The 26,936-nt window shown below is 40.8% G+C and overlaps 1 protein-coding gene across 3 annotated transcripts in view; it reads right to left on the bottom strand.

The window, feature by feature from the left end:
- The window catches only part of LOC109991341 (pyruvate carboxylase, mitochondrial), a 272,579-nt gene that overhangs the window by 34,409 nt on the left and 211,234 nt on the right, over positions 1-26,936 (bottom strand). For all 3 annotated transcript variants that reach the window (XM_020643641.3, XM_020643643.3, XM_020643642.3), the window contains exons 13-19: positions 25,635-25,779; positions 24,583-24,672; positions 19,176-19,397; positions 11,865-12,021; positions 7,302-7,542; positions 5,106-5,273; positions 4,383-4,464 (exon numbers count right to left, since the gene is read on the bottom strand). In XM_020643641.3, the coding sequence (XP_020499297.1) occupies positions 4,383-4,464; positions 5,106-5,273; positions 7,302-7,542; positions 11,865-12,021; positions 19,176-19,397; positions 24,583-24,672; positions 25,635-25,779 (1,105 nt within the window). The remainder of the gene's footprint in view (positions 1-4,382; positions 4,465-5,105; positions 5,274-7,301; positions 7,543-11,864; positions 12,022-19,175; positions 19,398-24,582; positions 24,673-25,634; positions 25,780-26,936) is intronic.

Below are 26,936 nucleotides of genomic sequence, written 5' to 3'. Positions count from 1 at the left end.
GGGGACTCTGAGGGAGTGAAATCGACATGTAAAGTGCTGTTAATTGCTTTGTCCCTATGAGAGGGAGGGAAGGAGAGGAGGAGGATATAGAGACAACGTTAAAAAAAAAATAGAAGCGGGGGTGAAGGGAGAAGCATGAAAGCAGAGAGAGGGAGGGAGATAACGGAGGCAGAGAACACTGCACGGCGCTGATTGCCGCTCTGTAACTCAGATGGGGGAGACAGAGGACAGCAGGAACTAAAGTGAGGTCAGGGAAAGTACTGAAGAATGATTACAAAAGAGTGAGCGAGGTAATGGAGATGGAAGCCAGGGGGGATCATAAAGAAAGTAAGAAATTAAAAGAAATAAAAAGAGCAAAGGTGACATGTAACAGAATTGGGAAGTGAGAGGGGTTTGTCAGCATGTGTATGCATAATGCATGCAGCAGGGTCACATCAGGATACTTTAGAAGTATGCTTGTGTGTGTGCGCGCGTGTGTGTGCGGTCGGGGGAAACATCCCGCATCCTAATCACTGTCTCAAGTGTAGAACATTTAAATTCCACGTATAAAATGACACTCTCATGGTTGAGTGACGACCTTGTCTTTCTTCCTTTTTTTTTTTTTTTTTCTTCTGGATACTGTGAGCTCACTTATGGATATTGTGTCACTGAACTGGAGTGTGTCTGAATGACTCTCTCACCCTGTGATACTGTCATGCTGTGATGTGTCATGTTTTCTGCACAGTTCTGAGCAGCTTCTGCCGGCTCCGGAGAAGGGATGTGAACCTGTCGCACGCTGCTGTGGCTTCAATTTTTAGGTGGAGGGAAGAGGAGTTGGGATGTTTTTCCTTCTGAAGCACAATCACACATCATACTTGGAACACAGCATGTCTTAACGGCTCTGTTGCTGTGTTGTTTTATGGGTTATTAAAGTATTTGCTTCCTCCTCTCAGACACTTTTCTCCCTGTGTGATTATTAACAGTTTCTGCAGCAAAGATGAGCCTAGATAAGAAACTCATTTCGACTGAAGGGTGCCCTGAGGGACGAACAGCAGCAAGAGCTCATGTTTATTGTCACACTGTGCTTTATAACACCACTGCATCTGCACTGCAAATATTAACGTGACATCATGGCGTCTGTTTGGCCACTTACGCAGTAAATGTAGACGCCAAGAAATGATAAAGAATAGGAAACTGGCCTAAAAATGCAAGGAGCATAACCTTTTTTTTTTACTCGTCAGTAAAAAAGGTAGGTAGAGGTGTACTCCAGGGTGTGTCTGGACATTTAGGGCATCACTGTTTGGTGATGTTATTAGTGTTTCATGAGACACCCAAGAGAGTGAAGTGAAATGGTGCTTTTGAAGTAGTATATAAGAGGCAGCTAGGATTTTTTGAGGTTGGTTTGTATGAAATATTTATCAATAGATCATTCAAGATGCAAAGTAGAAGGTGAAAGCAAACCTGGCTCGAGTACTAACACAAAAAGGTGCACAACGCAACTCTTTGGATATTTATTTAATCAATCTGAATGAAGCTTATGTTAGCCTTTTTCTTTGACACTGTGCTTTTTCAACCTATGCACACTGCATGCCTGTATAACCCTACAGATCAGCTGTTTGGGTCAGCCTTTGTGGTAAAAAAAACAAAAAAAACAAAAAAAAACAGAAGCTAAACCAACGTTTGGTTAATTTTGGAAATGGTAGGACCATTTGATCAAGCAGCATCAAATTCTCAGAGGAAGAACTTTACAGATTGATTTGAGCCAGAGGAGGATGGTAAACCTTTTTTTTTTTTTTTTGGTGAGTCATTTCATCTCTTCACTTCCAATGTATCACTATGTTTACTGAAAGTTGGTTACAGCTTTGTTTTTCAGTAAGTGTTCAGTAAGTGTTTTATGTCCTTTTCAGACAATGACCCATGACTCTTAGCGTTGCTTTTAGAGTGTTGTTTACATTGAGTGCCGATAGCCAGACGATGTCTAACAGCTGGATTAGTGGTTGGTAAGGTAACTGTATCTTATGCACTTTAAGGTATGAGCGACACATTCAGTAAATGGAATACACAGGCAGTTTTAGTTTTGTCGTGCACTAACGTTGCTGAACAATAACAAGAATTCAAATATTATTAGACTGAACTTTTGAATTCACACAGTGCAACTTTACGACTGTTATTCTTCATGTATTTGACAAATATCGCCGAGTTGGTTAAATCCTGGCCTCGTAACACTCAGTTTAAAGATTTTGCAAAAACTCAAGCATGCATTGTCTCAGATTTATGTGAAGTGGTGTTTGTTTTTTTCAGTGGTAATGATAGATGTTTTTGCAGGGCATGTGAAGGGATGTGTATCATAATGCTTAGACGGTAAGGACATTTTCAAAATATGCTGAAGTTGATAGATTTTTTTAAATGAGGTCTTGTAGGTGCTGTGGAAGAAAAAAACATGTATTTTAGATCTGATTCAGTGGTTGGTTCAGATGAGTTTTTTTTATATTGATTTTATACTCTGCAGTGGAGAGCGATGGTCACAGGGAGCTATGGAAACACTCTCTGACTCAAGAAAGCCCCGTACAAATTCATACAGGTTCACAGAAATAAAGGCCAATCAAAAGGACAATAGATAAAATCAGAGGCATTGTCTTTCCCTGAGGGGGGTGTGAGGGAGACCGAAGTCACAAGAAGGTTCAAATTTGTTTTTATAGACAGGTAATAGGCATGTAAACAACACGATTGATTTCAGATATGCATGAAAGGCGGGTTATAACTGGGATAGCATCAGAACCTTGATTAACACATAACAAAAGGGAGAACACAAGGGTGGGATATAGAGCCTGTTGCGCTCTCAAACCACAAGGCTGAGGAACTCACAGCTTAGGTTGTACAGTTGAAGACAAAAACAATTAAACAATAGCTATTGACACATTGAACAAATACAGAATTAAAGCCTGTTTCCATGGCACCCAAAAGACATTTTACTGCTGACTCCTCCAAAGCAGGACATTACACACTTCTGACTTCTTAATAGTAGTAGTCTCAATAGTATCAAGGCTCATCTTTTCCTCATGAGAAAACAATCAATCAGAGGTAGGGATTAATGAGTGTTATTTTATATTTTGACACACCATGGTTATCAAAAACAGAGCTTATAAGGGACATTTTTGTACCTACATCAAAGCAGAAAACTAGCGCACACGGAATTGTCCATTAAAAAAATATCATTAGCATTTAGCCACTATACTGCAACAAGCAGCTTTGAATGTTAATGTTATCCGGCACTAAAGCAGTAGATGCTACATTAGCTGTGAATATAGTGTAAACAAAATTAGCAGGCCGTTTGTGGGTTCTGAATTATGGAAATTAGCTATCACATCTAGTTAGTCGAGCTGGAATGGTTTTCCCAGCAGCATTTCTCTACATAACTAAGCAGCAAACGTTACATCAGTTTTCATTCCTTTAGTCTGTCTCTACTACTTTCAATTTTTAAGCAGCAGTTTTCAGGCGCTTTATTTTTCACTCGGGGACGCAGAGGGGTCACTGGGGCGGTCAGTTAAGATTTCTCATGGCAGATTAAAATTACAATTTATCTAAACCGAAAGGACAACAGCAAATCCAAAGAGAAGGAACATAACATAAATTCATCGCTCCACTTATGTGCTGAGAAGGTAAAATCCCGGAATCTGGAGGAATGTGGGTTGGGATAGCAAAAAGTAACAAAGAGGTCTTGAGAGAATCATCTAAACCCCCTTAATGCTCATGCCCTCGGCTCCTGAGATGCAAAGTTCAGAGAGCGAGGAGAGGAGGATAGGATGCTGACCAGCAACAGAACTGACCAGCAGCTCTGGCCAAATGTAGCGATTCTGTTCCAGACAGAAGTGCGGTATCGGTCGTGGCCTGCTTACAGTCAGACGGATTTGGTTTGAACAGATTGGTTTTAGACAGGAATTCAGACTTGATTAAAGACTGTTCACTCTAGCATTGTTGACAGAAAGGGTAAAAGTGAAACCGGTTCTTATTTGTCAACCTGGGCTGGGTTGAGGGTTGGCCTTCCTCTCTACGTTATCACTGAGCAGAATGTGTCGGCCTTTCTGACATACAGCCGTAGTTAGTGATGCGCTCTGTCATTTATTGATCTGTTCATTGATTTTTTCACCTCATGAGAATCAGGAGACTCAGCAAGACACAGTAATAATCTCTGAGCAAGACTGATAATCTGATAGATATTCTGTCTCATTAACCGCTTTAAGTGGATAGTAAAAGGTATTTTGGTTTCACCTATTCTTTCCAACCTGTTCTCCTGATTTCTTCCACTTAGCAGTAATGATAAGTTATGTTTCAATGCACCTTTTAAGCATAAAAATAAAACTGTCTGTTCTCTGGTTCCATTCACTGACTCTGACGTGACTTACCCGTGTCAAGCTTGGTCCCTTTGGCGCAGGCGACCATGGCTCCCATGCTCGGCTGTGATGTCATCCCGGCCATGGAGTCAACCTGCCAAGTGAAAAGTTATGAAAAGTGTTTTGATAAAGAGTCTTTGTTTTTAAGCCTCATTTTAAGATGCGCGTGGTGAGATTTCATCTACATGGAGAACGGATGCACGGTTTACTCAGGGGTGCAAATCTGTGTGCGCATATGTTGAAAATGTGAGTGTTTAGGCAATGCAAACACGTTTTTGGAGTGCTTTTCTGGTGGACGGTTTGTTGTTTCTAAACTAAACCCTACAGGAACCTGAATTGATTAGCTGATCCAGTCCAAACTGCAAACGTGCGGCCAAATGTTTCAATGAAATTGCCCATGCTGGCAGCACGCATCAGTACACACAGTCAGGAAAACATTTCTGATGTTTCACTGAGATTTCACAATGCTGCAGCAACAAGGGGAAAATCTTGTGTTAGGAATATTTGTGGGATGACCTAGGTATCCAAATAGTAAACATGACAAGCTTCAATCCTGACAAATAGAAGGAAATATTTCAACCTTCAATGATCATTAAAAAAAAAAAAGATTTAAATAGCATCTTGACTTTCCAACTCATGTTTTGATGCAGTAATTGGACCCTTAAAGAAATCCAAACCAAACTGGTCCCTTGACATTGTGAGAAATCTTCAGAATGAAATTGGATCAACACTCACAGCCACATCCACCACGTCAGCTCCAGCCTCTGCACAGGCCAGCATGGCGGCTACACCGGCTCCTGCAGTGTCGTGCGTGTGCACGTGGATGGGCACGTCTGGGAAACGGTCTCTCAGAGCGCCGATCAGAAGCTTGCTGGCCTCTGGTTTCAGAAGGCCGGCCATATCCTGATAAGAAAAGGGATTCAGGAAGAGGGGGTTAAGGGGGTGAATGAATATTTGCTTTCATTGAGCTTAAAAATCTAAATGTGAAAAATACACAACAAGGTATATTCTCTTTTACGGTATTTAAACTTTTTCTAAAGCTCTCTGGTCCAGGATCTTTAGTGAGTCTATTAAACACAGATCTAAACCTGTATCTCTATGCATTAATCCTGCGTTGGTGGGTTTCTGTAACATGAGAATTTGGAAATCGAGTCCTGGACCAAGTGAAACATGATTGATGAGAACAACCTGTGTTCATTCTCATTAGTAGGACTGTGAATGCAGAACTGGCCCGAGGCTCTTCATAAACGCTGAACAGAACACTATGTGTTGATCATTTGGTCCAATCGGATGAGTTGAAAACAGCATGTTCACAACAAACACCAAAACTTCTTTCAGCCATTAGAGCCAGGATAGAACTACTGACGACTGAAATTCTCCATAAATAAAGAATTGCAACATGTTAAATTGAAGCCACTCAGCACATTTAGAAAAAGTCTACAAGAATCTTGATTTTCTTTTTTTTTTTTTTTTTTTTTTAGAAAAGGTGTCAAATGGACACTTCTTCTGAGGATGAATACAGTTCCTAAAGCTTAATTGATATCAACAGAAATTCACAGATGGAGCTTCGATGTTTCGTTAAGCTCCCTTTGGTGATCACTGCACAGCAGGAAGTTAAAATGCATGCTGCTCATTTCCTCTTTTAAAAGTTAACCTCATTAGCTGAACAAGCCTTTTATGAGATAGTCACTGCTGTGTGCGATGATTTGCACCGGGGTGGAGCGGGAGTTTATCATTTCACGTTTGAAAATATTCTGTCATGCTTGAATAAAGAAATTAATTTCATGTGAGCGTTATCGGGCCATTCCATTTAGATAAGCGGCTCAAGTACACAAGTTGTGTTGATGGAGGCAAGTGGGAAAAAAAAAAAAAAAACTTCTGCTCTGTTCAACAGTTCACATGTCGAGTTCTTTTATATTTAAATAAATGCTAATCGAAAGGCGGGCTTGTTCTCAGTATCAAAAAAATTAATTATATATTTTTTTTTTTACTGCATGTCAGTTTACATGATGGCATTTTAATATCAGATAATGGTTAGAGAAGTGGTAGTGTTTAGTATGGGTAGTAATGCTTATTTAAAACAGCCTGCCCATGTCTTCAAATAATCCCAACACCTTCATAATTTATAGTTTTACATTTCAAAGTTTGAGGGTTGGACTACAGGAGTTTAAAGACCAAGATAATTCAAAAATCTAATTGCATCAAACACAACGAGAAACTTGAAATCATGCTGACGTTATTCTCAAACATGAATACAGTGCAAAACAACGTGAACGGCCCGAGTTTTGTAGCAGAACCATGCTAGTTTACTTTTTCTTGATCTCCTTCTCTCTCAGATTCAAAAGATTTACTTTTATTGTTCAAATAGTCAATCCTTATTAATGAAAAAAGTTTGATATTGAGGGTATGACTCTGTTGAGTTGGACTTTCATGAGGTCTAGAAGTGGATGTTAAAACTTCTTCATGTTACCAGAAGAAGCAGAAACCTCCGATAATGTAGGGAGGGGCAAAGACAGGTCCAAAACTCCTGTAGTCTGAGCCAGGCCATTACCTGCCAATGGTACTTATCGTAGATCAAATCAAATGAACACAAGATGAATGAACGCTCGCCAGCCAAGTAATACAGCCATAATGATTAGCTGTAGTTAGTGCAGGCCCTTGTTATGTTGACACGCATGCAAACAAGTGGATGTGTGTGTAATAAAGTGTGTAAACACGCCTGGGTGAATAAGTTCTCACAAAGATTCTTTCCAACTGGCTTTATGTTCTTCTGATGGCAGATGGGCGGGGATTTGCACACAGAAGCAAACAATGCGTGCCAGAATTGTCAGATTATCACGGTGAAGGGAAAAAAAAAAAAAAAGTTATCTTTTTCTGGAACTCTCAGCAGTAAACACTTAAAAACACTCAGTCTTATTCATATTTCATCACCTTGATACAAAGAATGTGCGTCCCGGCTTTGACGAGCTCATCTGCCAGTTTCAGATAGTAGTCCAGCGAGTACTTCTGCCTCATCGGGTCGGAGACGTCGCCTGTGTACGAGATGGCGGCCTCCACCACACCGCCTGCAGCCCCAGCGGCCTCCATGCCTAGCAGCATGTTTGGCACGTAGTTAAGAGAATCGAACACACGGAAAATGTCCATGCCATTCTCCTTTGCCACCTCACAGAACCTGGGGGAGGGAGATGTTGTTAGCCAGCGGCATGTACCCTCCTCTGCATGCATTTTTTAAATCCACATTCAAATCAGAGACAGAAATAGGTTAGAGGCTGTCATGGCTTAAACTGCAGCACTGAGCACTGCAGGATGATCACTCAGACAAATATAATGAGTTTGTCTTCATGCACAGTGTATCCTGGATAATAGAGCACCATCCAGGTTGGGATAAGCTGTTTATATTCATCTCCCTATCTCCGGTCATAAATATCATCGTACCTGCGCAAACACAATATCCTCACCTTTGCCATGAAAAGTGAGCTTACACAGCCTGCAGGAGCCCACAATAACTGCGGAGCAATGTATACCCGCCTCATTATCCAAGCTGCTAGTGGTAAATCCCTCCTATTATTGCCTTGGCCTCCGTATCTTAATCAGGTTTTTCAGAACTGGGGTGAGCGCTTACAGTGGCTGTGTTGCTGTGAGTGCGATATTGACACACACTGAGAGCTTTTGTTTGAGCAAATAAACAGACACACTTAATGTTTGTGCCGCGAGAGGATTATTGGTCCGACGTCTGTGCGTCCACTATTTATTTAGCTCCTCGAACGCTTACAAGGGCCAAACAGCTAGATGTTGTTTGGCAGCAAATCAAAAAACAAAGCTGTTGTGTACATTTGTGAGAGGACAAGAATCGTTTTCCTGTTAGGAAAAGCTCAGCCCTTACAAGGCGTCACTGTGTAGTTATTTTATTATTTCAATCTACAAGGCTTAATGCATATGTTACATTACGATACGAGAAAATGTATTGTCCCCTTGGGGACATTTGTCTTGGGTAGAGTACTGCACACATTCATCTTGGGCATGTGACCTGCACTTTGAATGAGGTAAATTAGAATTAAACAGATTTGTTAATGAAGGCGCTCAGGCCAATTTGGCTTCAAGAGGGCGGAAGGATGGAAGACTGACAGAGGGTGGGTGGGAGAGAGTCGAGGAGCGATGGGATTGGGAGACCCTGGAAAACAGATCAAAGCCATTAATCAGAGTTGTGTACTATGGCGCTCCCCCCCCATGGGACTCTAAGAGTGAGAGGGAGGAGAAGGAGATGATGAGCACATGGGGTGGAAAGAGGGGAGTTAAGAAGAGGGGAGAAGTGTGTAATGCAGAGAGATGAATGGAGGTATAAAAAGTGGAGTCATAACGTTGGGGATAAATAATGGCTGTATGATAGGAGGGGGGGGGGGGGGGGGGGTGCAGAGAAACAGGGAGGATAGGGGAGGTCTGTGTGTTAGAGGGAGGAGGGGACAGCTGCATAAGTCATAAAGCCACTTCTAATTTATCCAGGGTGAGGGGAATTACACTTTGCATGCGTGTGTCCTTGTCGGTGTTTGTGCATAAATCAGCATGCAGGTGTGTGTGTGTGTGTGTGTGTGTGTGTGTGTGTGTGTGTGTGTACATGAGTCATGCACATCATTGAGGTAGCTCGTGAAGCCGCTTAGAAAAGTATTTGAGGCGTGTCTATGCATGTGTGTAGGCACAGGATGCTATGGCCTTAAATGCGTTAATGGTTATTTCTGTATCCATGCTGTGTCAATTGTGTGCAAGTCGCTGAACACGGTGGGAGGCAACATGCAAACATCATCTGAGTTGACCTGATTAAATGTTCGTGTCTGCTCTGTGGCTTGTATGCAGCTACAGCACAGTGCATCATTTAGATATGTAGAGAGAGGAAGAAGCAGCCTATCTGAACACTGTATTCTACATGTGGGAGAAATTACACTACGCATGTGAAAGGTGTCATTTTATTCATGTGAAGGGGGGGAAAAAAAGTCAGTGAAATGGTCAGTATATTTAAAATACAAAAAGAGAGTATTGCATTAAAAGGCGGTTCATGTTGTAGAATGAGATGGTAAGGAGAAAAAAAAAAGGTAAAAATAACTAATAGGTCATTAATAGGTGTGAGAAGGTGCAATATGAAAGAGCTAATGTACAGTGAGCAGGTTGTTGTAGAGGAATGGAAGAGGTCTTATCTCACCCTGAGGAACTCCTCGGCTATATAAACCAGGTCACTTTGCATTAGCCCAGTTATTACACGGCTATACTTACTTAAGAAGGCAACACTTTCACACAAAACTATGATTTCTTTTGTTGTGTAGATTCCTCTGTAATACTGACCGTTTTGCATCTTAACCTCTTTTCATTTCCCTTTTCCCCCAGGGTGAGAAAACCCAGACTTCTTCCCGTCAACTGAAACTATGCGCGCGTGAAGCTGTGGTTAGAGCCGCGTCCCTGGAAATCGCTTTTCATACCAAATGTTTTTTTTGTTTCTTTCTAGACAACGGTGTGCCATTGAGGGATAGCAGACTGCTGCTGTGATAATTGTCCAATCAGAATCGTGTATTTAAGTCAGCAGTGTTGTAATGTACTGCAGGTGAATTATGCTTAATGTATCTTTACTGAGAAATACTGTTAACACAAAGTTCATCAAGTCAATAATGAATGATCTCAAAGTATTCAGAAGTTGTTTCAAATCAGGAAAAAGTGCAAAAGTGAAAGTTCAGATAAAACCGTTATATTAACTGGGGGGGTTAGAAGGATAGTTCAGTTCTGCTCCTCATGCTGTTCTGCCCAGATGGGCTTTGAAAACACTAAAACAACAACACCAGCCTCAGTGATCACTCGCACATCATGATCTGCAACAACTATCGATCTGTAGTAAATGCTATCAGAGCAGCCATGTTTGTTATGAATGACGCCCCAAACAGAAATCTGACATTTAACTACAGACAGTTAAACTGAGGAACACAAATAAAAGATGAACCCTAATCATGTTAACAACTACTTTAATGATAACTATGAAATGTACAATTACAAAAGAACATTTGGAAACAGAGTAGTATGGCAAATAAACAACGCTTGTCTGCCACCAAAAGCGATGTCCCGTGGCTTCAGCTTGCTGCTGTTTGGCCCTTTTTTGTTTGGAGTAATTACCCTCATCTGGTCTCACTGAGTTGTGCATGTTGTTACCCACAGAAGGCAGTCATTTTCTCTTCCGTTTTAAATTCCACTCATGCTATAGCCCTGACTGCGAATAGGCCGCTGGAATAAAAAGGATCTGTATTCAACTGATGGACACCAATGTTGCTCCTATGGAGACATCTCAGTCAGGGATCATTTTGATAATTATATGATTGACGGAGCAGCAGCAGCAGCTGGCTTCAAGAAGATCAGAGATACGGCTCAGGAAAATGAAATTAAGAGATCACTGCAAAATGATTTCTATTTCTGCTATTAATAGGTGTGTGAATAATCTAAATCAAATGAACTTTTGGATGTTTTATTGCAGACAACGTTTCCCAACTTGTAGATTAAATCTTTGCATCATATTTCCCCCCCCCAAAAAATTAAAGTATCTCCACACAGATGGAAGCCATTCTGTTCCAGTGCCTGTTGAATATCAACACAGGTACACTTTACACTTTCTACTTGATGATCTGGTGATAAAACTGACAAGCCTCCCAACGTGTTGATTGCCCCCGACAGCGGCACAGCGTCACCTCGCAGTGATGAGACAGAGTGATGACAAGCCGGCCATGAGTCATGAAATTGATTTCTGAACTCGTCCTTCGTTTAAACATTAGTAATCAATTGTTCAAAATCCATATGAGCTTCTTTTCATTGCATTCATGGTCTGACAAATATGTTGTGGTGGAATGTCTGTAGTTATTTAGATTATAATGTAACAGACGTCATTAGGTTTATTCACTGTTCTCTAATGTCAGTCAGACCTGACAGAGTTCAGCTGTTATTAGACCACCAAGGACAGCTCAGAGAGGGTTAACTTCCTGATATCTGCAAGGATGTTTGGTAGACTTATCGTCTACTCCAGTGTTATTGACGTCACAGTTTAGTCTAGGCGGGTCAATGTGACACGACCCTGATAATGTCTTTTAGGATGTATGCGATGCCTCAGCAAGACACGAGTACAGAAGTGTGATGTTGAATCATGTCTCCTCTTGAGTATTCATCTGATGTATCAACTGTCATCAACTGAGTCTTATCGTGTGGAGTCAAGTCTTAGTCATTTCTTCAACATATGTCATCTTAAAACACGTGTCACTTTAAAATACCTAAATAAGAAGATTATATTTTCAAGCTGGGAGAAATGTCTACAATAAAAATAAGTTCATTTTATTAAAACACAAATCCTAAAATACACGTAGAACCTGAGGCAAAATGTATCTTTTGCAGTGGTCTCTTTATTTTTACAGAAGGTGTAGGTATAAGATGTAGAAGTGTGTGTGTGTGTGTGTGTGAGTGTGTGTGTGATTGACTCACTTAAAGACAGCGTTATCAGGGTAGTTTGTGTAGCCCACAGCGTTGGCCCCTCTCAGCAGCATCTGGAAGGGGACGTTAGGGATCAAAGCTCTGAGCTCCTGGAGCCTCTTCCACGGACACTCTGACAGGAAGCGCATGGCCACATCAAAGGTAGCACCTACACACACACACACACACACACAGACAGACAGACAGGGAGAAGGGTGGTGGTTTATTTCAGTTGTCATCTCAAGACTCATCTGTCATCCTGACTTTGATCTCAATATGAGACACAGAAACTAATATTTCAAACTGATCCCATTACACAACCCGCACAGATGGCACACATGCAGTGTAATACACACTAATGGACGCTCAAATAAAATCTCATGATACTCGCACATTCATTGTTCCTTCCAACGCTTTCATCGTTTTATTCTAAAGTCACTTTAAAATCTAAGAAATGTTTCAGTGGAGAAGGAAAAAAAACCCCCAAAAAAAACAAGATAGCAAACTCTCATTTCCCTTTCTGGGGGGAGTAGATTAGCGGATCTCATACCCGTTTATCATATCAGCCAGAAATATTGAAGCCTCCAGTGGTTTTCTGCTGATCCAACAGTGCCATCATTAAATTTCATTCTGGGAGAAGTCGTACATTTGGACATGGGGAGAATACAAAGCACAGCAGCTTGTTCCCAGCTCTTTGAGGGGCAGGAATGCCTCCGAAAAAACTCTGCTCTTTATCAATTTTTTATCCCCTCTGATTTCAATTTGAGCCGATGTCAGCTTTTCCTTACTGGTGAGAGTGGAAACGACTTCAAGCAACCCTATCTGATGTTAAACATATTAGTATGATTTTTAAAAGGCACACGAGATAGAGAGCCAGGATGCTGAGGGAGGAAACTCCTCCGGGATGGCAGAAGTGACTTTAATAGTTTGATAACAGGAATGAAGACTGACAGCTGGTCGCACATTGCAGAACATTAGGCACAGACACTGCGGTATTCACTGCGTCTATTTGGGAAGAAAGGCAGCCTCCAATCTGTCATGAAGATGAACCAAATTAAATCAGAGGGAAAGATGGAAACAAGCCTTTTACGCAACGCCCACGATTGCCGACATTGTATTCAACACCCCGTGTAATGTTTAAAGACAGCGAGGGAGAAAAAAAAAAGAGTTATTGTGGGGGAAACTGTCTCCTAGAATAGGTGGTGTTGGAAAATATGAGCCTGTAACATCTTCTCTGAGTATGTTATGTAAAAGTAGATCTGATTCAAAACTCAATAATAAAACTGTTTACTCCAAGTCTTTACTCCATCCTCTTTTCCCCTGGTGAGAAAATAAAGCTCTATAAAATACATTTTTATTTCATGCTGTTGAGCCAATAAAGGAATCCCATCACGAATTAAAGTGATTCATATCTATAATTTGAATCCTTGAGTTACAGAAAAACACATATTTCAGTAGTTATCAGCGTTTTTTTGCGTAAGTGTGCAATTATTACTCCGATGCATCAGACAGTTTATCCTTCCTGATCAATTTTTATGTCATCTATGATGCTCTTTATAGTTCTCCACTGGTTGATTTGCGCTCGCTGGCAAAGACTTCTGGGCTCTTATGTGTCTGCCTCTCCTGGAAAAAAAAAAAGATCCCATCCCTTCAAACATACAAAAGGTTCTCTGAATCGCTGATTAGAGCAGAGCAGTGCAGAATAATCTGCTCACACCAGAACGATCATGTACAGTAATTAACAATCTGCTGCTTTAGCATCTGATAAATGTGCTCATTGTTACCCAGATACAGGGAACCATATAGATACTTTATGTGACCCATTTCAAACTACTGTATCCGCGATGGTGTAGGGAGTAACGCTATATCAGGAAGGGACTTAATCCTCAAAAGCCTTTCACAGGCTTAATCTCTTCAATGATTCATTCTGCCTTTAAGCAGCAGAAACATGTGAAAGCAATATTCCCTATCTTAGATCCCCGTGTTAAAAAAAAAAAAGATTCCTGCATAGGGACTATATGTCGGCGAAACATCGTTCAATACTCACGCGGTCATCCCCCTTCAGTGATTTATTTGCTTCTAAGTGATTTAAGCCCAACAGAGTGTAAAATCCTCCATTTGTGATCACTTTGCAATAAAAGCGTTGTATAGGGAGCTGTTATCAAAAAAAAAAAAAAAAGAAAAAGGCAGGCTAGTTATTTCTCCTGTGGTCAAACAGTGATTTATGAGGGACTCTTTAAAAGGTAGAGTTACTAGCTGTCACTGTGGGACAGTGTGTATTACAGCTGAACTTTTAACGGCGGCATGCTACTCTCATTTGTGTTTTGCAGCTTGAATCAATATGAAGCGAGAGCATGGCTGGTATGGAGAGAATCAGGGAACTTTGGATGTTGAAAGCTGAGTGAATGGAGGATTATAACAGTGGGGATGGAAACAAACAATATTATAAAAACAGCATCCTGAGACACGGTCAGTGGCTACAACAATCTCTTAATAAAGAGGCACTTCAATGATTTTCAGATGAAGTCATCAGGAGAAGTCTGAAGCCTCTTAAGACGATAGTTTGATGTCCTGTGTTACTCTGGACGATCCAGATAAAGCCTGAGTCAATGCCTGCGGCTGAGTGACAAAGTCTGTGTTAGGAAGGGCCCAAGTAAGGTTACAGGATGCAGACTTAAATCGACCTCTTGTTGTTGTTTTGTAAGCATCTAGTTGTGTAATTTGGGAACATCACCCAACAATCAGCGTTTCAGTTCCTTTTGATACGCCCCATTATTAACAAGCTTCCTCCTGTCGTGATAACAGATCATGGGTGAAACAAAACAAACTTGAAACGTGGAGTTGTGTTTACAGGCAACTTAATGAAACATACTGATGAAACAAGTCAGCAGGGCAAAGCACATTGACTAAGGAAGAAACAGAAAGGGGAGTTGTAAAGCTAAAGTAATCCAAATATTTCTTTGCCAGCTGCATAAAGCGATTAACAACGCAATAAATAACGCATCATTTAAGTGGAAGAAAAGGAGGTGCATGACTACTTCACTCCATTGTAATTGAAATCTGGAAGTATCAAGCTGTGGATGCAGGAGCTGTTTGGAGCCCTTTGTGGCCCTAAAAGCTCCCCAGCAATGATGTGCTTCTCTGCTGGTAAAGTTTGAAAAACGCTGGTCGAGGGAACGAGTCCGCCGAGTCGCATTATTCAAAAGAAAGGCAGCAGAGGTATTAAAAAAACGTCAATCACACAATGTCACGACAAGTCTGGAGATCAGCCCCTGTTGCTTAGTTGCTGACAATACCTTTTTTTTTTTTCCCGTTGTTGCAAGAAAACTGTATTTATATACAGATATTTTAAAAAAGGCAAAAAAAAGGAATTCTACAGAGAAACACAAGAAATGTGTTCAGAGCACAAGGAAAAAGTTAAATATCACTATCAGCAGAGAATAAACTATCAGCTACGTGGTCTTCAAATGAAACAATTCAATGTTAAAAGGGCGTTTTAATGGATAAAAACAGCGTCTGTTGTTGGCACTGCTTCAGACAGTACAATGAGATATACAGGGACAAGAGACTTCTCTGCTACCTCGTCAGATATCCTCCATCTCTTAATGTTACTGCTAAAACAAGACTATCAAATTCCTGTAATCAGCGTTTAAGCTCTTTTGAAGAATGTTCTGCTTACATGTTTTCAACGTAAGACGAGGAGCAGATGCTAACATGTGAGACTTGCTCAAAGTCCTTACTCTAAATCAAGAAACCGGCAAACGCTTTGAATTCTGAAAACATACACTTGTTTGGCTTCCATTAGAAAACAAAGACTGTAAATAATTTAATCTCATTCAAGAAAGATTACAGGTCGTGCTCAGATGTGGAGCTTGAGCAAATGCATCCTCACCGGGGATTTGAAAGTAAATAAATGAAAAAAGGTCAACCACTGGCTCTTTGTATGTTAAGTCTAAACAGTCAACTGAAATGAACTTTTACTGTCACGTTCAAACATTTGGTGTCAAAAAGGCACGACGATATGAATATGCAAACAAGGATTATTAGTAGTATTTTTCTAAAGTCACAGGAAGCCTTCAGGGACATACCTCTTTCTAGAATTGATCCTGCCTTAAGGTGTTTTTAAATAATGATGAGAAAGTAGTATTCTGTGACTCATCATCAAATCATGCAGGAAGAACTGACGCCTCAAGAGGCTCCACCAGAATATTGCATTTCTTTCTGATGATTCACACGCTCTCCACAACTTTTCCCGAACTAAGACAGACACTCCGAGCTCATAATATCAGAGCATTACAGAATCGTTATGTCAGGAGATGTTCAAACTTCCCCCAACTCGTGTTTTACATTTGATTTCCGTGATGTACTCTTGCTGTCGTTGTTTAAATGGGAGCCAGACAAGCACACATTCACTTCCTCTGACATTATGAAGACGGAGGAGTGTTTGAACTTCAGGAGCTTTCATTGACAGAAGATTTCAGACTAGAATCCTGCTGCAGCTCAAACATTAGCGCTTTATGAGAGAGTTTAGAGGAGAGACACAAAGGAAGATGTATCCACTCTTCTATTGCTGTTTTATCATGCATTTCAGTTCACACCAGTTTCATCTGCAGTGTTTACTTGGAGATTGTGTGCAGCAAACGCTCTCTTTAAGAGTCTTAACTTCAGCATAATTATATCTCGTACTGAGAAATATTCTGTTGGGGGTACGAGGAAGAAAGTGCCGCCTTTACTATTATTTTTTCACGACGTGTCTACTGTTTCAGCCCAAACCAGGCTTAAAGTGGGTTTGAATCTTTCGTACTTGAGCTAATTACAACCCACCCATCGTTTTACTTTTAAAGTTTCTAGCCACGGCCGATTCATCTCTGGCTGCAACACTTCAATGGAACCAGGGTTTAAACTTTTAAGGGCTTTTCAATCCGCCTTTTTTTCCAACCCTCTTCTCAGTTTAGAAAACCCCAATCAATCAATCTTTATTTGTGTTACAAAAAGAGTTACTCTTTGTCATATATTGTTTTCAAAGACCCAACATCCTTCCTTTAAGAGGCAGAAGCCTAGAGCAGAACCAGACTCATGTAGAACATCTGCTGACACTGTGTCAGGGAGTGAAAGTGGGGTAGAGGGGGATGCAAATGAATGAGTAACCCTTACTTCCTCAAATGTTTAAACGAAATGGTCCTGACGTAGGATGTCTTTTGTCTGTTTCAAAGAGTTTCCAGATTGTCACGCAGCTGAAGCCAAGACAAATCTGCTGTATTAGAAGGCCAACTTCTTCCTACAGTAATGTTTACAGGCATTAAAAGAGCTCTATAGAAACTCACTGATGTTCTCTTTTGCTTTAGTCGGTCATAAAGAGGCATCTTAATACTTTCCAGTCTGTTTCATAACCAGCTAAAAGCTCCTCACATTCAGCTTTAAACAGAACAAGGTCTGTGTTTAGACCAAGTAAAACGCTGCAGTACAGGGGGAGCAGCCATTCATGAGGTCGTGTGATTCATTATTATACATGCATAATTACATACATGTTTAACTCCTTAAATATAGCACTCAGCTCAAACAGTATAATGAGTCCCTGCCTCCTATTCAGTGACTTCCTCCAGAGTGAAAGGCTGAGATCACCGCAGGTCTTTAAGTCGCTCCTCAAAGATCTACTCTTAATGTTACTCCTCTAATGTGAATCAGATGAATTCACATCATCCTCCTTCGGTCAGTCTCATCGTAACATCTGGATGTATGTAAAGATGGAAGTCAGAAAGTGTTTAATCCCTTTCTATTGAAATCCCTCCTCACTGATTTACTTTTGCCATAACCTTTTTTTTTTTTCAGTTCAAACATGAGATGAGTAGACAGTAGCTTAATATGAGATGTGCTCTCCCACAGTAATGAAATATATTGCTTCCCCCTAACTGGTGCATAATGATCTGCTACTGGGAGGAATTTAATCTGAGAAAGGGGTTACAGCACCGGTGAGGTTTCACTGGAAAGTCTCTCCTGTGTTTTTTTTATATTTTCCAGACATTCTTCATCCATGTAACCGTGAGTGAACTGTATGAGACAGACTATTCACTGAAGGCTTGTGTTGTTCTGCCCTCGTCAATTCAAAGCACTACAAATGTGAGCCCAATCACTCTGAGTGGTTTATAATAATTGAGCGTTAAATTAAATATTCACTGGACACATCTCATCCACAAATGTTTCTGTTTAAAGTGTTTGATTGTCAAAATGAGAAAAATGAATTGACTCTTTGAAAACAGTTCTCAGTTGTCTTACGTAGGGTCATTATGAAGAAGTGTTAATAATTGGTCTTGTTGCCAACTGTTCAAACATGAGGCACATCTTTTTATTCTCTGGCCAATTTTCGCAGTAATTGCACATTATACAGGGACACTATTTGACTGTTCACGCACCAAGAAGTTTCAATAATGCATGATTTCCTTCTATTCATTATAGAAGCAGGGGAAAGGTACAGCCATTGTTTTCTGAGGGAACTTGCTAAAGGCCGACTCCTCGGAGGGGAGATGGAGGCATGAGATACGTTTTCAATGGCACCTGATTTCCACGACTCAAAAAAGAAAAACAAAAGAAGCGCAATCAAGTCCCATCAATGAAACATGAAACAGATCTACGGCGAGAGCGGGGGAGAGAATAGAAAGTACAGGCATGGCTGTTCAGACAAATTAAAACACAGGGGCGCACACACACACAAAGCGTTTAATTAAAGTGATAGGGATCAGAAGAAGGGACATTCGTGCCGTTTTTTTTCCACAATTGCTTTAATGAGATCATCTATTACAGGTTTGATCTCAGTTATCGAGACTCTTTTGACCACAGAATGGTGGAGTAGTTGTAGTTCATTGTATGTATATATATATTTAAACTTGATATCATTTGTGTCTGTGTGCTAAAAACAGTCAAATAAAAAAGTAGTTACAGCAAGAAGATTTTAATTTAGCCTTGTTTTTCCAGTTAGCCTAACATTAAAAGTCTTCAGTTTGTTCTGTACAGAAACTTTAAGTGTTTACAATAAGGGCTGTAAATTACTCATTTTAATAATGGATCAATCTATTGATTCTTTTTTCAGATTACTTGGTGAATTCAATAAATAAGTATATGTTATGACAACAGTACTGAAGAAGCGCACTAACAACAGGCTGTTCCTTTAACGTCCCTGTGCTTTAAAACTTGTTACACTAAAAATAATTTCAAAAGACTGAATCACAAACTAAATGTTGTCAGGCCTGCTACACCACATGGCAATGACAGGCCATGGACTAAGACAAACACACACGCTCCCGTTAAGGAAAGCGTTGAGAAACTCACCTCCCCAGTTCTCCAGGCTGAAAAGGTTGCTGAAGTTGTGGCTCACAAAAGGCGAGATCTTCTTCAGGTCGTGGGTGCGAACCCTTGTTGCCAGGAGTGACTGATGGGCATCCCTGAAGGTCGTATCCATTAACAACAGACCTTGGTGGGCGCGGACGGCCTTGGCGAAGCCCTCAGGACCGTCGCGCAGCAAAATGTCCCGGAAGCCAAGAGGAGGGTCGCCTGAAAAGAAGGTTGGGAGACAAAGAGATGGGGTACAGTAGGAAGTTAATATAGAAGAATGAATCAAAGGGCTGATGAAGGTGAAACAGGTTTGTTATTAATCATGAGATAAAACAATTTGCAATCAGAACACATCAGAATCTAGAGTAAAGTTTAAAAACTGAATCTCTGATTGTGCAGGTAAGTTATTAACCTTAACTTTGGCATTTATTTAGACATGAGTAGCCCCCTTGTTGATCCAATCATAATTGGAGTTTTGACTTTAGACTGCTCAAGAGTCTGACGAGAATTTAATTCCACAAGTAGAAGATGCCAAGTGAGCGAGTAAACTGGTGTTATTTACACACAGTGTTCACTTTCCAGTTGTGTTGTTAACACAAGGGCTCGTGTGCAGGGCTTGTCATAACTTCTGCTAATGAGGTGGTCGCCATCTCCTCTCGTTGCTGTTCCAATCGCCCTCAGCTCATTCCGATCAACTATAAAAAGGAATAAGCTCAGCAGCAGCTGGCTTATTAGACACACCACCCACTGATTTGTGAAAATGGATTTCTACTGCTGACAGTGACTCATATGTGCAATGGTTTCTATATAAAGTAAGTAGCTACTGTTCAGCGAAACAAGAAAACCAGCTTGGAACTGAATGGTTTCCACCTCAGGGCGAATTGATTCCAGAATGTTTGCTTTTGCACTCGTCATGCACCTCTTATATTCTACCATTATCGGGTCCTGGTTTAAAATCCACATTGTCTTACAAAACCAGCAAATGAGGAGGTTTCATGCTCCCCTACATTTCAGTATGGTATATATTTAAATTCAATATCTGGCTGGTAAACGCTAGATAGACTGCCATGTCACATAATTTAGTCCATGTTCCATATAATATTGTTTTTTTTTTTTTTACATGTTTACATATTAGCCAAGCCAAAGGAATACGAAGCTAGGCTTGGAATAAAGGAGTTTTAAAAAGAGAAGTGGTTAGTAATGGGGTTGCATCACACACACGAAGAAACACACTAAAAGGTCTGAAAACAATGGAATATGACCCTCGGATATTATGAGATAAGACTACTGGGTGTTTCAGAGGGAGCAAAGCTCTAGATAAGATGATCTGGTAATCTAATAAAACCAGATAGATACCAGAAGACATAAACAATGAAGACAAACGGAAACTGACATGGTGTAACAAATCGCTAATGTTGGCAGTGGAAAAAAAAAAAAACCTAGAGCTTAAGGCTAAAAAAAGTCTGCATGTGAGAACGGTTGGTAAGAGGCAGACAAAAGGTCTTCTTCTGCAATTTAACACCAGCACAACTAGAGGCAATAAAACATTGCGAGTGGAATTGGGATCTATTTGTTTTTTTACTGAGATGTGTACAGTGATCAATCAATTAGACGAGTTAATGAGCTAATATCTGCCTGCCTGCTTGTCCTCTAATCCCCCCCCCCCCACTTCTCATCTCACTTACCCGCTCCCTTTCTTCACTCTCTGTGTAGTTGAGTATTTGCTCCTAACCTTTTATTGTTGTGCCACATCCTTTAAAACAAATGATCTCTGCTATAATTGTCTCGAAAGCACCGGCAAAATGGCCTCCACACACACACCGATGTAGATGCATAGGTCAACATATGCGCAAGCACAGAATGAGCTCACACACTTAATGAGCTCTTTCAAATCACACTGCTGCAGCAAATTGACACTTTGAACTTATCAAGATCTGTCCACAGAAAAATTAATGTTTTACGCTCCATTTTTTTTTTTCTCCATGCAGTCCTTACAAACTTGCTCTCCACGTTTTACCAGCTGTGCTGTTTTTGACGCATGTCTTAACACAAAAAGAGAGAAAATGAGGGCACCTGTAGTGAGACTACAGCGACTAAACAATGGCCTATGAATGTGACAGTTTTCCTGGAGAAGTGGAGCCAGAGTTTGAGTAGATTTGAGTGCCATTGTATCGAGCAGAGAAAACACAAAGAATAGTAAAGAGATGCAAGTCCCATGCGGATAGCGGTTGCTGTGCTTGACAATTGACCCACTTACACGCAGACACCCTCTTTCCTTTGCATTGAAAGCACCGCCGTCCCACTCTCAGACTTATATTACTTCATACCTCTTTCCTTGACATTCTTCACCTGTCTGGTCGTCTCCTCAGTCGGCTCTTCTTCTCCTCCAGCTCTAGCGGCTCATACGAGTAAACAGAGCGAGCCCCGGCGCTCAGAGGTATTTCCCTTTATTTGCAATCTGTGTAGGCGATAATCTCAGAGTAATAACTGCCTGCCTTGTCGCTGTCCCGAGCTGAAATCTTCCTCCCAAGAAGAAGCTTAACCGTCTGGTATCTTTGTGTTAAGGAACCTTTTAATTGGCAGATCCTGGTGGGACTGCTAATTAGGTCTTTTAATTAAAGTCAGGTGTGCTGAAACAGTTCATCAATGAATGTGTGTGACATAAAATCAATGTCTGATACAGGTGTCAAATTATTCTGAATTCAGAGAAGATACTCCTTTATTTTTTTAAAGGTATTTTTTTTTAGCCATAATTGCAATAATACAGCCTGCCAACATTTGACAGGTCGAACCGTTTAAGACCAGAAATTGTTTTCCTTCACAGTTTTATGGGGTGTGTGAAACAAAAAAACTGACAAAAAAAGGTTTTATAAGCCAAGAACAACAAAGAAGACAGAAAATAACTTTACAGTACACACACCTGAGAAGATCCAAAATATCTCCAGGTTCCAGAAAGACACATTTAAGACTTTTGGACTCCTTTTAAAGCCATGGACCAAAACAAAACAAAAATAATACAACACAGTCCTTTCTGTTTGAAGATAGCTAATGAAATCATGACAAACTAGAAGCAGGCAGAGTTAGAAAGAATATATAAACAAAATATATTAAAGGCAGAGAGTGCATTTGTGTACAGGCTGTGCATATTGCCTCAAACTGCCCTTCTTTTAATGCTTAAATGGAAATACAGCTCACAACTAGGCGGGAGGAAACGGTCCATCATTTTTATTAGACAGTCTTCCTAAAGCTCGCTCACAGGCATCTGGTGATTAACCTCTAGATGTCCTCTATTAAATAAATCCAGATAATAATTGCAACAAGGTGTAGTTCTACACATCGATGGACTGCCAGCAATCAGTGTTTTAGACAACCAAATCTAATTAGAAAAGTAATGGCCTATGAATTCTTAACAGGTTCTGTCATGGCATTCTCAGCCAGGCTTTCAGGAATACTTTCTGCCTTTTCGCCTCAGCGTTCAGTGAACTCCTCCACATTGTGTTTTCTCTTAATTCTTTTTTTCTTATCTAGGGGTTTTGATTTTTCAGAGATGCGACGATGTCATTTGGATCTTTGCCATCTCTCTTCAGTGGGACGAGCACAGTTACACACCGACTCTGTCCCCCCCCCCTTACATTGTTTATCTATCTTGCTCAATTAACCTATCCACATCTCCGTACCTGTCCTTATGTCACCCTGACTGCTTCCTCTACACTTAAGGATGATATGCTGCCTGAACTTTCTCTTTCTGCCTCTTTCATGACCCCTTTCTCCTTCTCTGCCCCTGTCCCTCCCTCCACAGAGTGTGATAATACAGGCCTAATCCCTCTCTTCTCTCAATCCCTCCGCTGAATGAGAGAAGAGATATAAGCACATTACAAATCTCATTACTCGGCTTTAGGTATGCCTCTGTGCGTGCCTGTGCTGCACACAACTACCTCATCTGCTTCGTACAGTAGGGAAAGTTGTGGTATGTACACAAAGGGAGTACCTGCTCAGTATCCTGTTCCAGTTTGTGCATAACTGTGTGACTTCACCAAGTACATGCATGTGCGGCGTTTGCTATCTTGAGATAACATGGGGCAGTGAGAAAAGCTTTCACACAAAACAGGCATAAGCAGTGATGTGGTGGGTACCAATCACTCGCATGCAGACGTGCACAAACACTGCAGATTCAAGTTTCTCATTCTATTCCACTCTGTCACACTCAGGTTTCATAAGTAATGCCTGATTATGATTCATATTATTTGTTAGAAATTCAGATTTATCGGGCACACAGGGTATGTACTGAGGCAGAACAGGGTGCTGATAAAGTTGTCAGATTGATGCAGCCTTGACTGTTTTGTTCTTGTCAAAGGAAACGGCTGCATACATTCATACAGGTTGCAACCCCCCCCCACACACACACACACAACAAAAGAAGGAAATCTGAGAGTACAGAGGAAAAGGACAAAAGGTTTACCCTTGAAAAACTGCCAGAGACATGCTGTGACATCAAGTCAAACAAGACCATTTTTCTATATATTTTCAAGCTTTTATTACAACATATTTAATAGTTAAACTGATCGCATCTCTTCATAATTTTATAAGTGAGTACTTAATGAATATTTCAGCTTTAGTTTAACTCTCAAAATTCACTAAGACACTCTAGCGTGTGTTTGTGTGTGTGTGTGTGTGTGTGTAACAACAAACACCCAGACAGCTCGACACAAGAGTCTAAGTGGCTCAACAAGCTCATCAAAGAGCGCCAGTCTGCCCGTTAGCCTTTCCTGTGAGACTTTAGGGGTGCTGGTGCAGAGCAGAACCCCAGCCTTCGCAAACAATGAACTGCACCCTCTCTTCACTGTACTCACAGCTCAACAGGGCACTCTGGGCCAAAGCCCTTTTTCTCCCCGAGAGCTAAACTGAGCCATTTAGGAAGGCCTCTCCGCCTACAGCTATCAGACTGTTCGACAGCCCATTTGTCATTCGCTGGGTGCTTTTATCCGAAGTGCCCTACGGATCCACAAGTGTTTACATTTTTAGCATGGGTGCCTCGGGGGATATGGAACCGCTAACCCCTGCAGTGGGAGCGCCATTGCTAAATTAGTCCAAATGTAATAAATGTAGTAAGGATGATACATTGTGAAATCGTCGAGGCAAAAGTCGATTGCATTTTGTAGTGATGCAACACTTCTTTTTTTAAACGGGTTAAATGTAGGATTAGAGTATCGGTTACTGGTCTCGTTGACACCTTGCCCTACACACAGAACTGCTCTGTGAAAATACAGAGTTATTTCATTATTGCATTGCTGATGATTAGTGGAACTTTAAAGGTTAGGTGCAGTGATAAACCATATACTAAGAAGCTGTTTCAAGTTGTAACTGTGTGAAAACTATGCTCTATGGGTGCATTTGATTGACATACCCATGGTGACCGGAGGAATGACGGGGTCTATGGAGGAGGGCTTAGCCTTGACCGGGATGGGTGTGGTTGGTCCATTTACCATCACATGACCTGTCACAAAAACAGAGAATAACAGTCAGATACAGTCAGTCGGGGTCAAGAAAAAAAAAAAAACAGCCAAGAAGCTAGAAATGCATTTTTTTTTTTGGTTCAAAACTGGAAAAAAAAAGTTTCATCCTGTCCAAACATGGTGATTGGAAAAAAAAACGTTTTGTGGCATTTGAGCAAGTGTGCAGACCTATCTTCTTGTTCAGTCTGTTTTTGGTACTGCTCTGTGTATAACTACTCTTTTTTTGTTGCATGTATTTAAAGAGCATAGCCACAGTCCTTTTAGTACCTTTATGTTATACAGCACAGGTTAGAAATTGGGGTCATATCCATACCACTTCAAGCTACTAACCCAATTAACAATGTAATATAATTTCTAATGTCAATGCTGTTATTAGATCCATTATATGCTTTAAAAAAGGTCACAGTAAGCCTCTTGTTCCACACCAAAGCCAGAATTTCATCATCCTTTTTCATTAGAGGTCCCCTCACGGAAATCCCTACGGTCAGCTCAGCTGTTATTTACAGACTTTTACTTCCTGGTTAAAGGCTCATCAAAAGACGATGAAAGCTTCACAAACAATTTGTAATTGATAGTCAATATGTGGTAGTGGGGCTGTTGGTCTGATAATCAGTGCATGGAAGTGTATGGATCATTTAGATCAATGGTACTCAGCCTTGTTAGACTGAAGAGCTACTTTCTTTCCTGAAATATGTGTGGGGAAACACAGTGACATGACTTGCAAAGAATAATTCCTGCTGACAATGTTTCCCTTTTTTTAAATAATTACTTTGGATTTTCATTCTCCAAGTAGGACCTAAAAGAGCCACAACTAGGTCCCAAATGAGCCACATGTGGCTCGAGCGCCTCGGGTTGAGTATCGCTGATTTACATGATTTGAAAGTAGCCCTTTGTTTGAATGTGTGTGTAATGTGTGTGTGAGTGTGCTGCGTACGGCACTGACCCAGGTAGTGCAGGAGCTTCTGGGCTCTGTTCTGCGTTGGTTTCAGGTTGAACAGGTCCTGGTTCTCGTCGATGAACTGGGTGTCCACGGTGGAGTGGAGGAACTGGTGGTTGGAGAAAACATTCTGGAGGAACGGGATGTTGGTCTAGAAATGGAGAAACAGATGAAAAAAAAAAAAAAAGACACAGAGAGTCATTCTGCAGCTTCTTTCGACTTCTTAAATAGCTCCTGCACAAACAGAGTAAATACAAGCACAAGAAAACAGAAGAAGCAGTGAAGACAACAGTCACTTAGTGCGTTCTCAGGTCCTACTCTGCAAGTCAATCTCTTGATAGAAAAGAAAGCAGCAGAAAACATTTCACTTAAGAGCTGGTGTTAAACAGTCTTTTGTGAAAGTGCATACAAAGATTACACACTCATTTCCAAACACGCAAACACCGCAATCACGAACACCCGAATGCAAATAAGTAAGCATGCTAAACACTGCATAATCTCAGCTTCAGGAGACAAACACACACGTGTGGGGAAGAGGGGGGGGGGAGTCAACTGTTAAAACTAATTACTTTCTATTTCGACTTTGTTGTTGTTTGTTTGACTCAGAACTATTATCATACCAATTAAGCTCTGTAAATGAACAAAGACAGTGAGAGAGAGAGAGAGAGAGGGAGAGAGAGAGAGAGAAAGACGTAATTGCTGAAGTCAATTTCAATACTTGATTTGTTTCTGATTTTTTTCACTCTTGTAAGCCGTTCTTAACGATGTCGTGGACAGATTTGAATTGGTAAATTGGTAGAAAAGGCAGAGAAAGTGAATGAAGGGGGTAAAAGAAGAAGTAGATTGACAGGAAGAGGAAGAGGGATTAGTAGAACAAAAGGCAGAAATAGGTGGAGGAGTGTTCGTGGAAGGAACGATAGAGAAAGGAGGATATTTTAATGTATTCTTGGAGCAGCTTTGGATGTGTTCATCACTGCTTAATGTCCCAGAGGGACGACAGAAAAGTGAAGGAATGTAAACAGTGTGAAAGGATTATTTCTCAAAGTCTGCTATAAGTGTCTTTGCATAAGACCCTAAATGTCAGAGAGCGAGTCATGAGCGGTATTTAAAAAGAAGAAAACCCACTGCCACTCATGACCGAGCATTCAAGTATGCCTTTCATTTATAAATGCACAACACGGACAACAGGAGCTCAGAACGTAGACAGAAACAGAGTCCCTGAAGACCGCACTGGTTTGGGGAATAAAGCAGCTCCATCTAAGCCTACAAATGTACCATGCCCATCACGGTCGCTTGAGAAGGCCCATA

Source organism: Labrus bergylta, chromosome 22 (genome assembly GCF_963930695.1).
Source record: "Labrus bergylta chromosome 22, fLabBer1.1, whole genome shotgun sequence".
In the NCBI taxonomy this organism is placed as follows: domain Eukaryota; kingdom Metazoa; phylum Chordata; class Actinopteri; order Labriformes; family Labridae; genus Labrus; species Labrus bergylta.
This window is presented reverse-complemented; position numbering and strand designations above follow the sequence as displayed.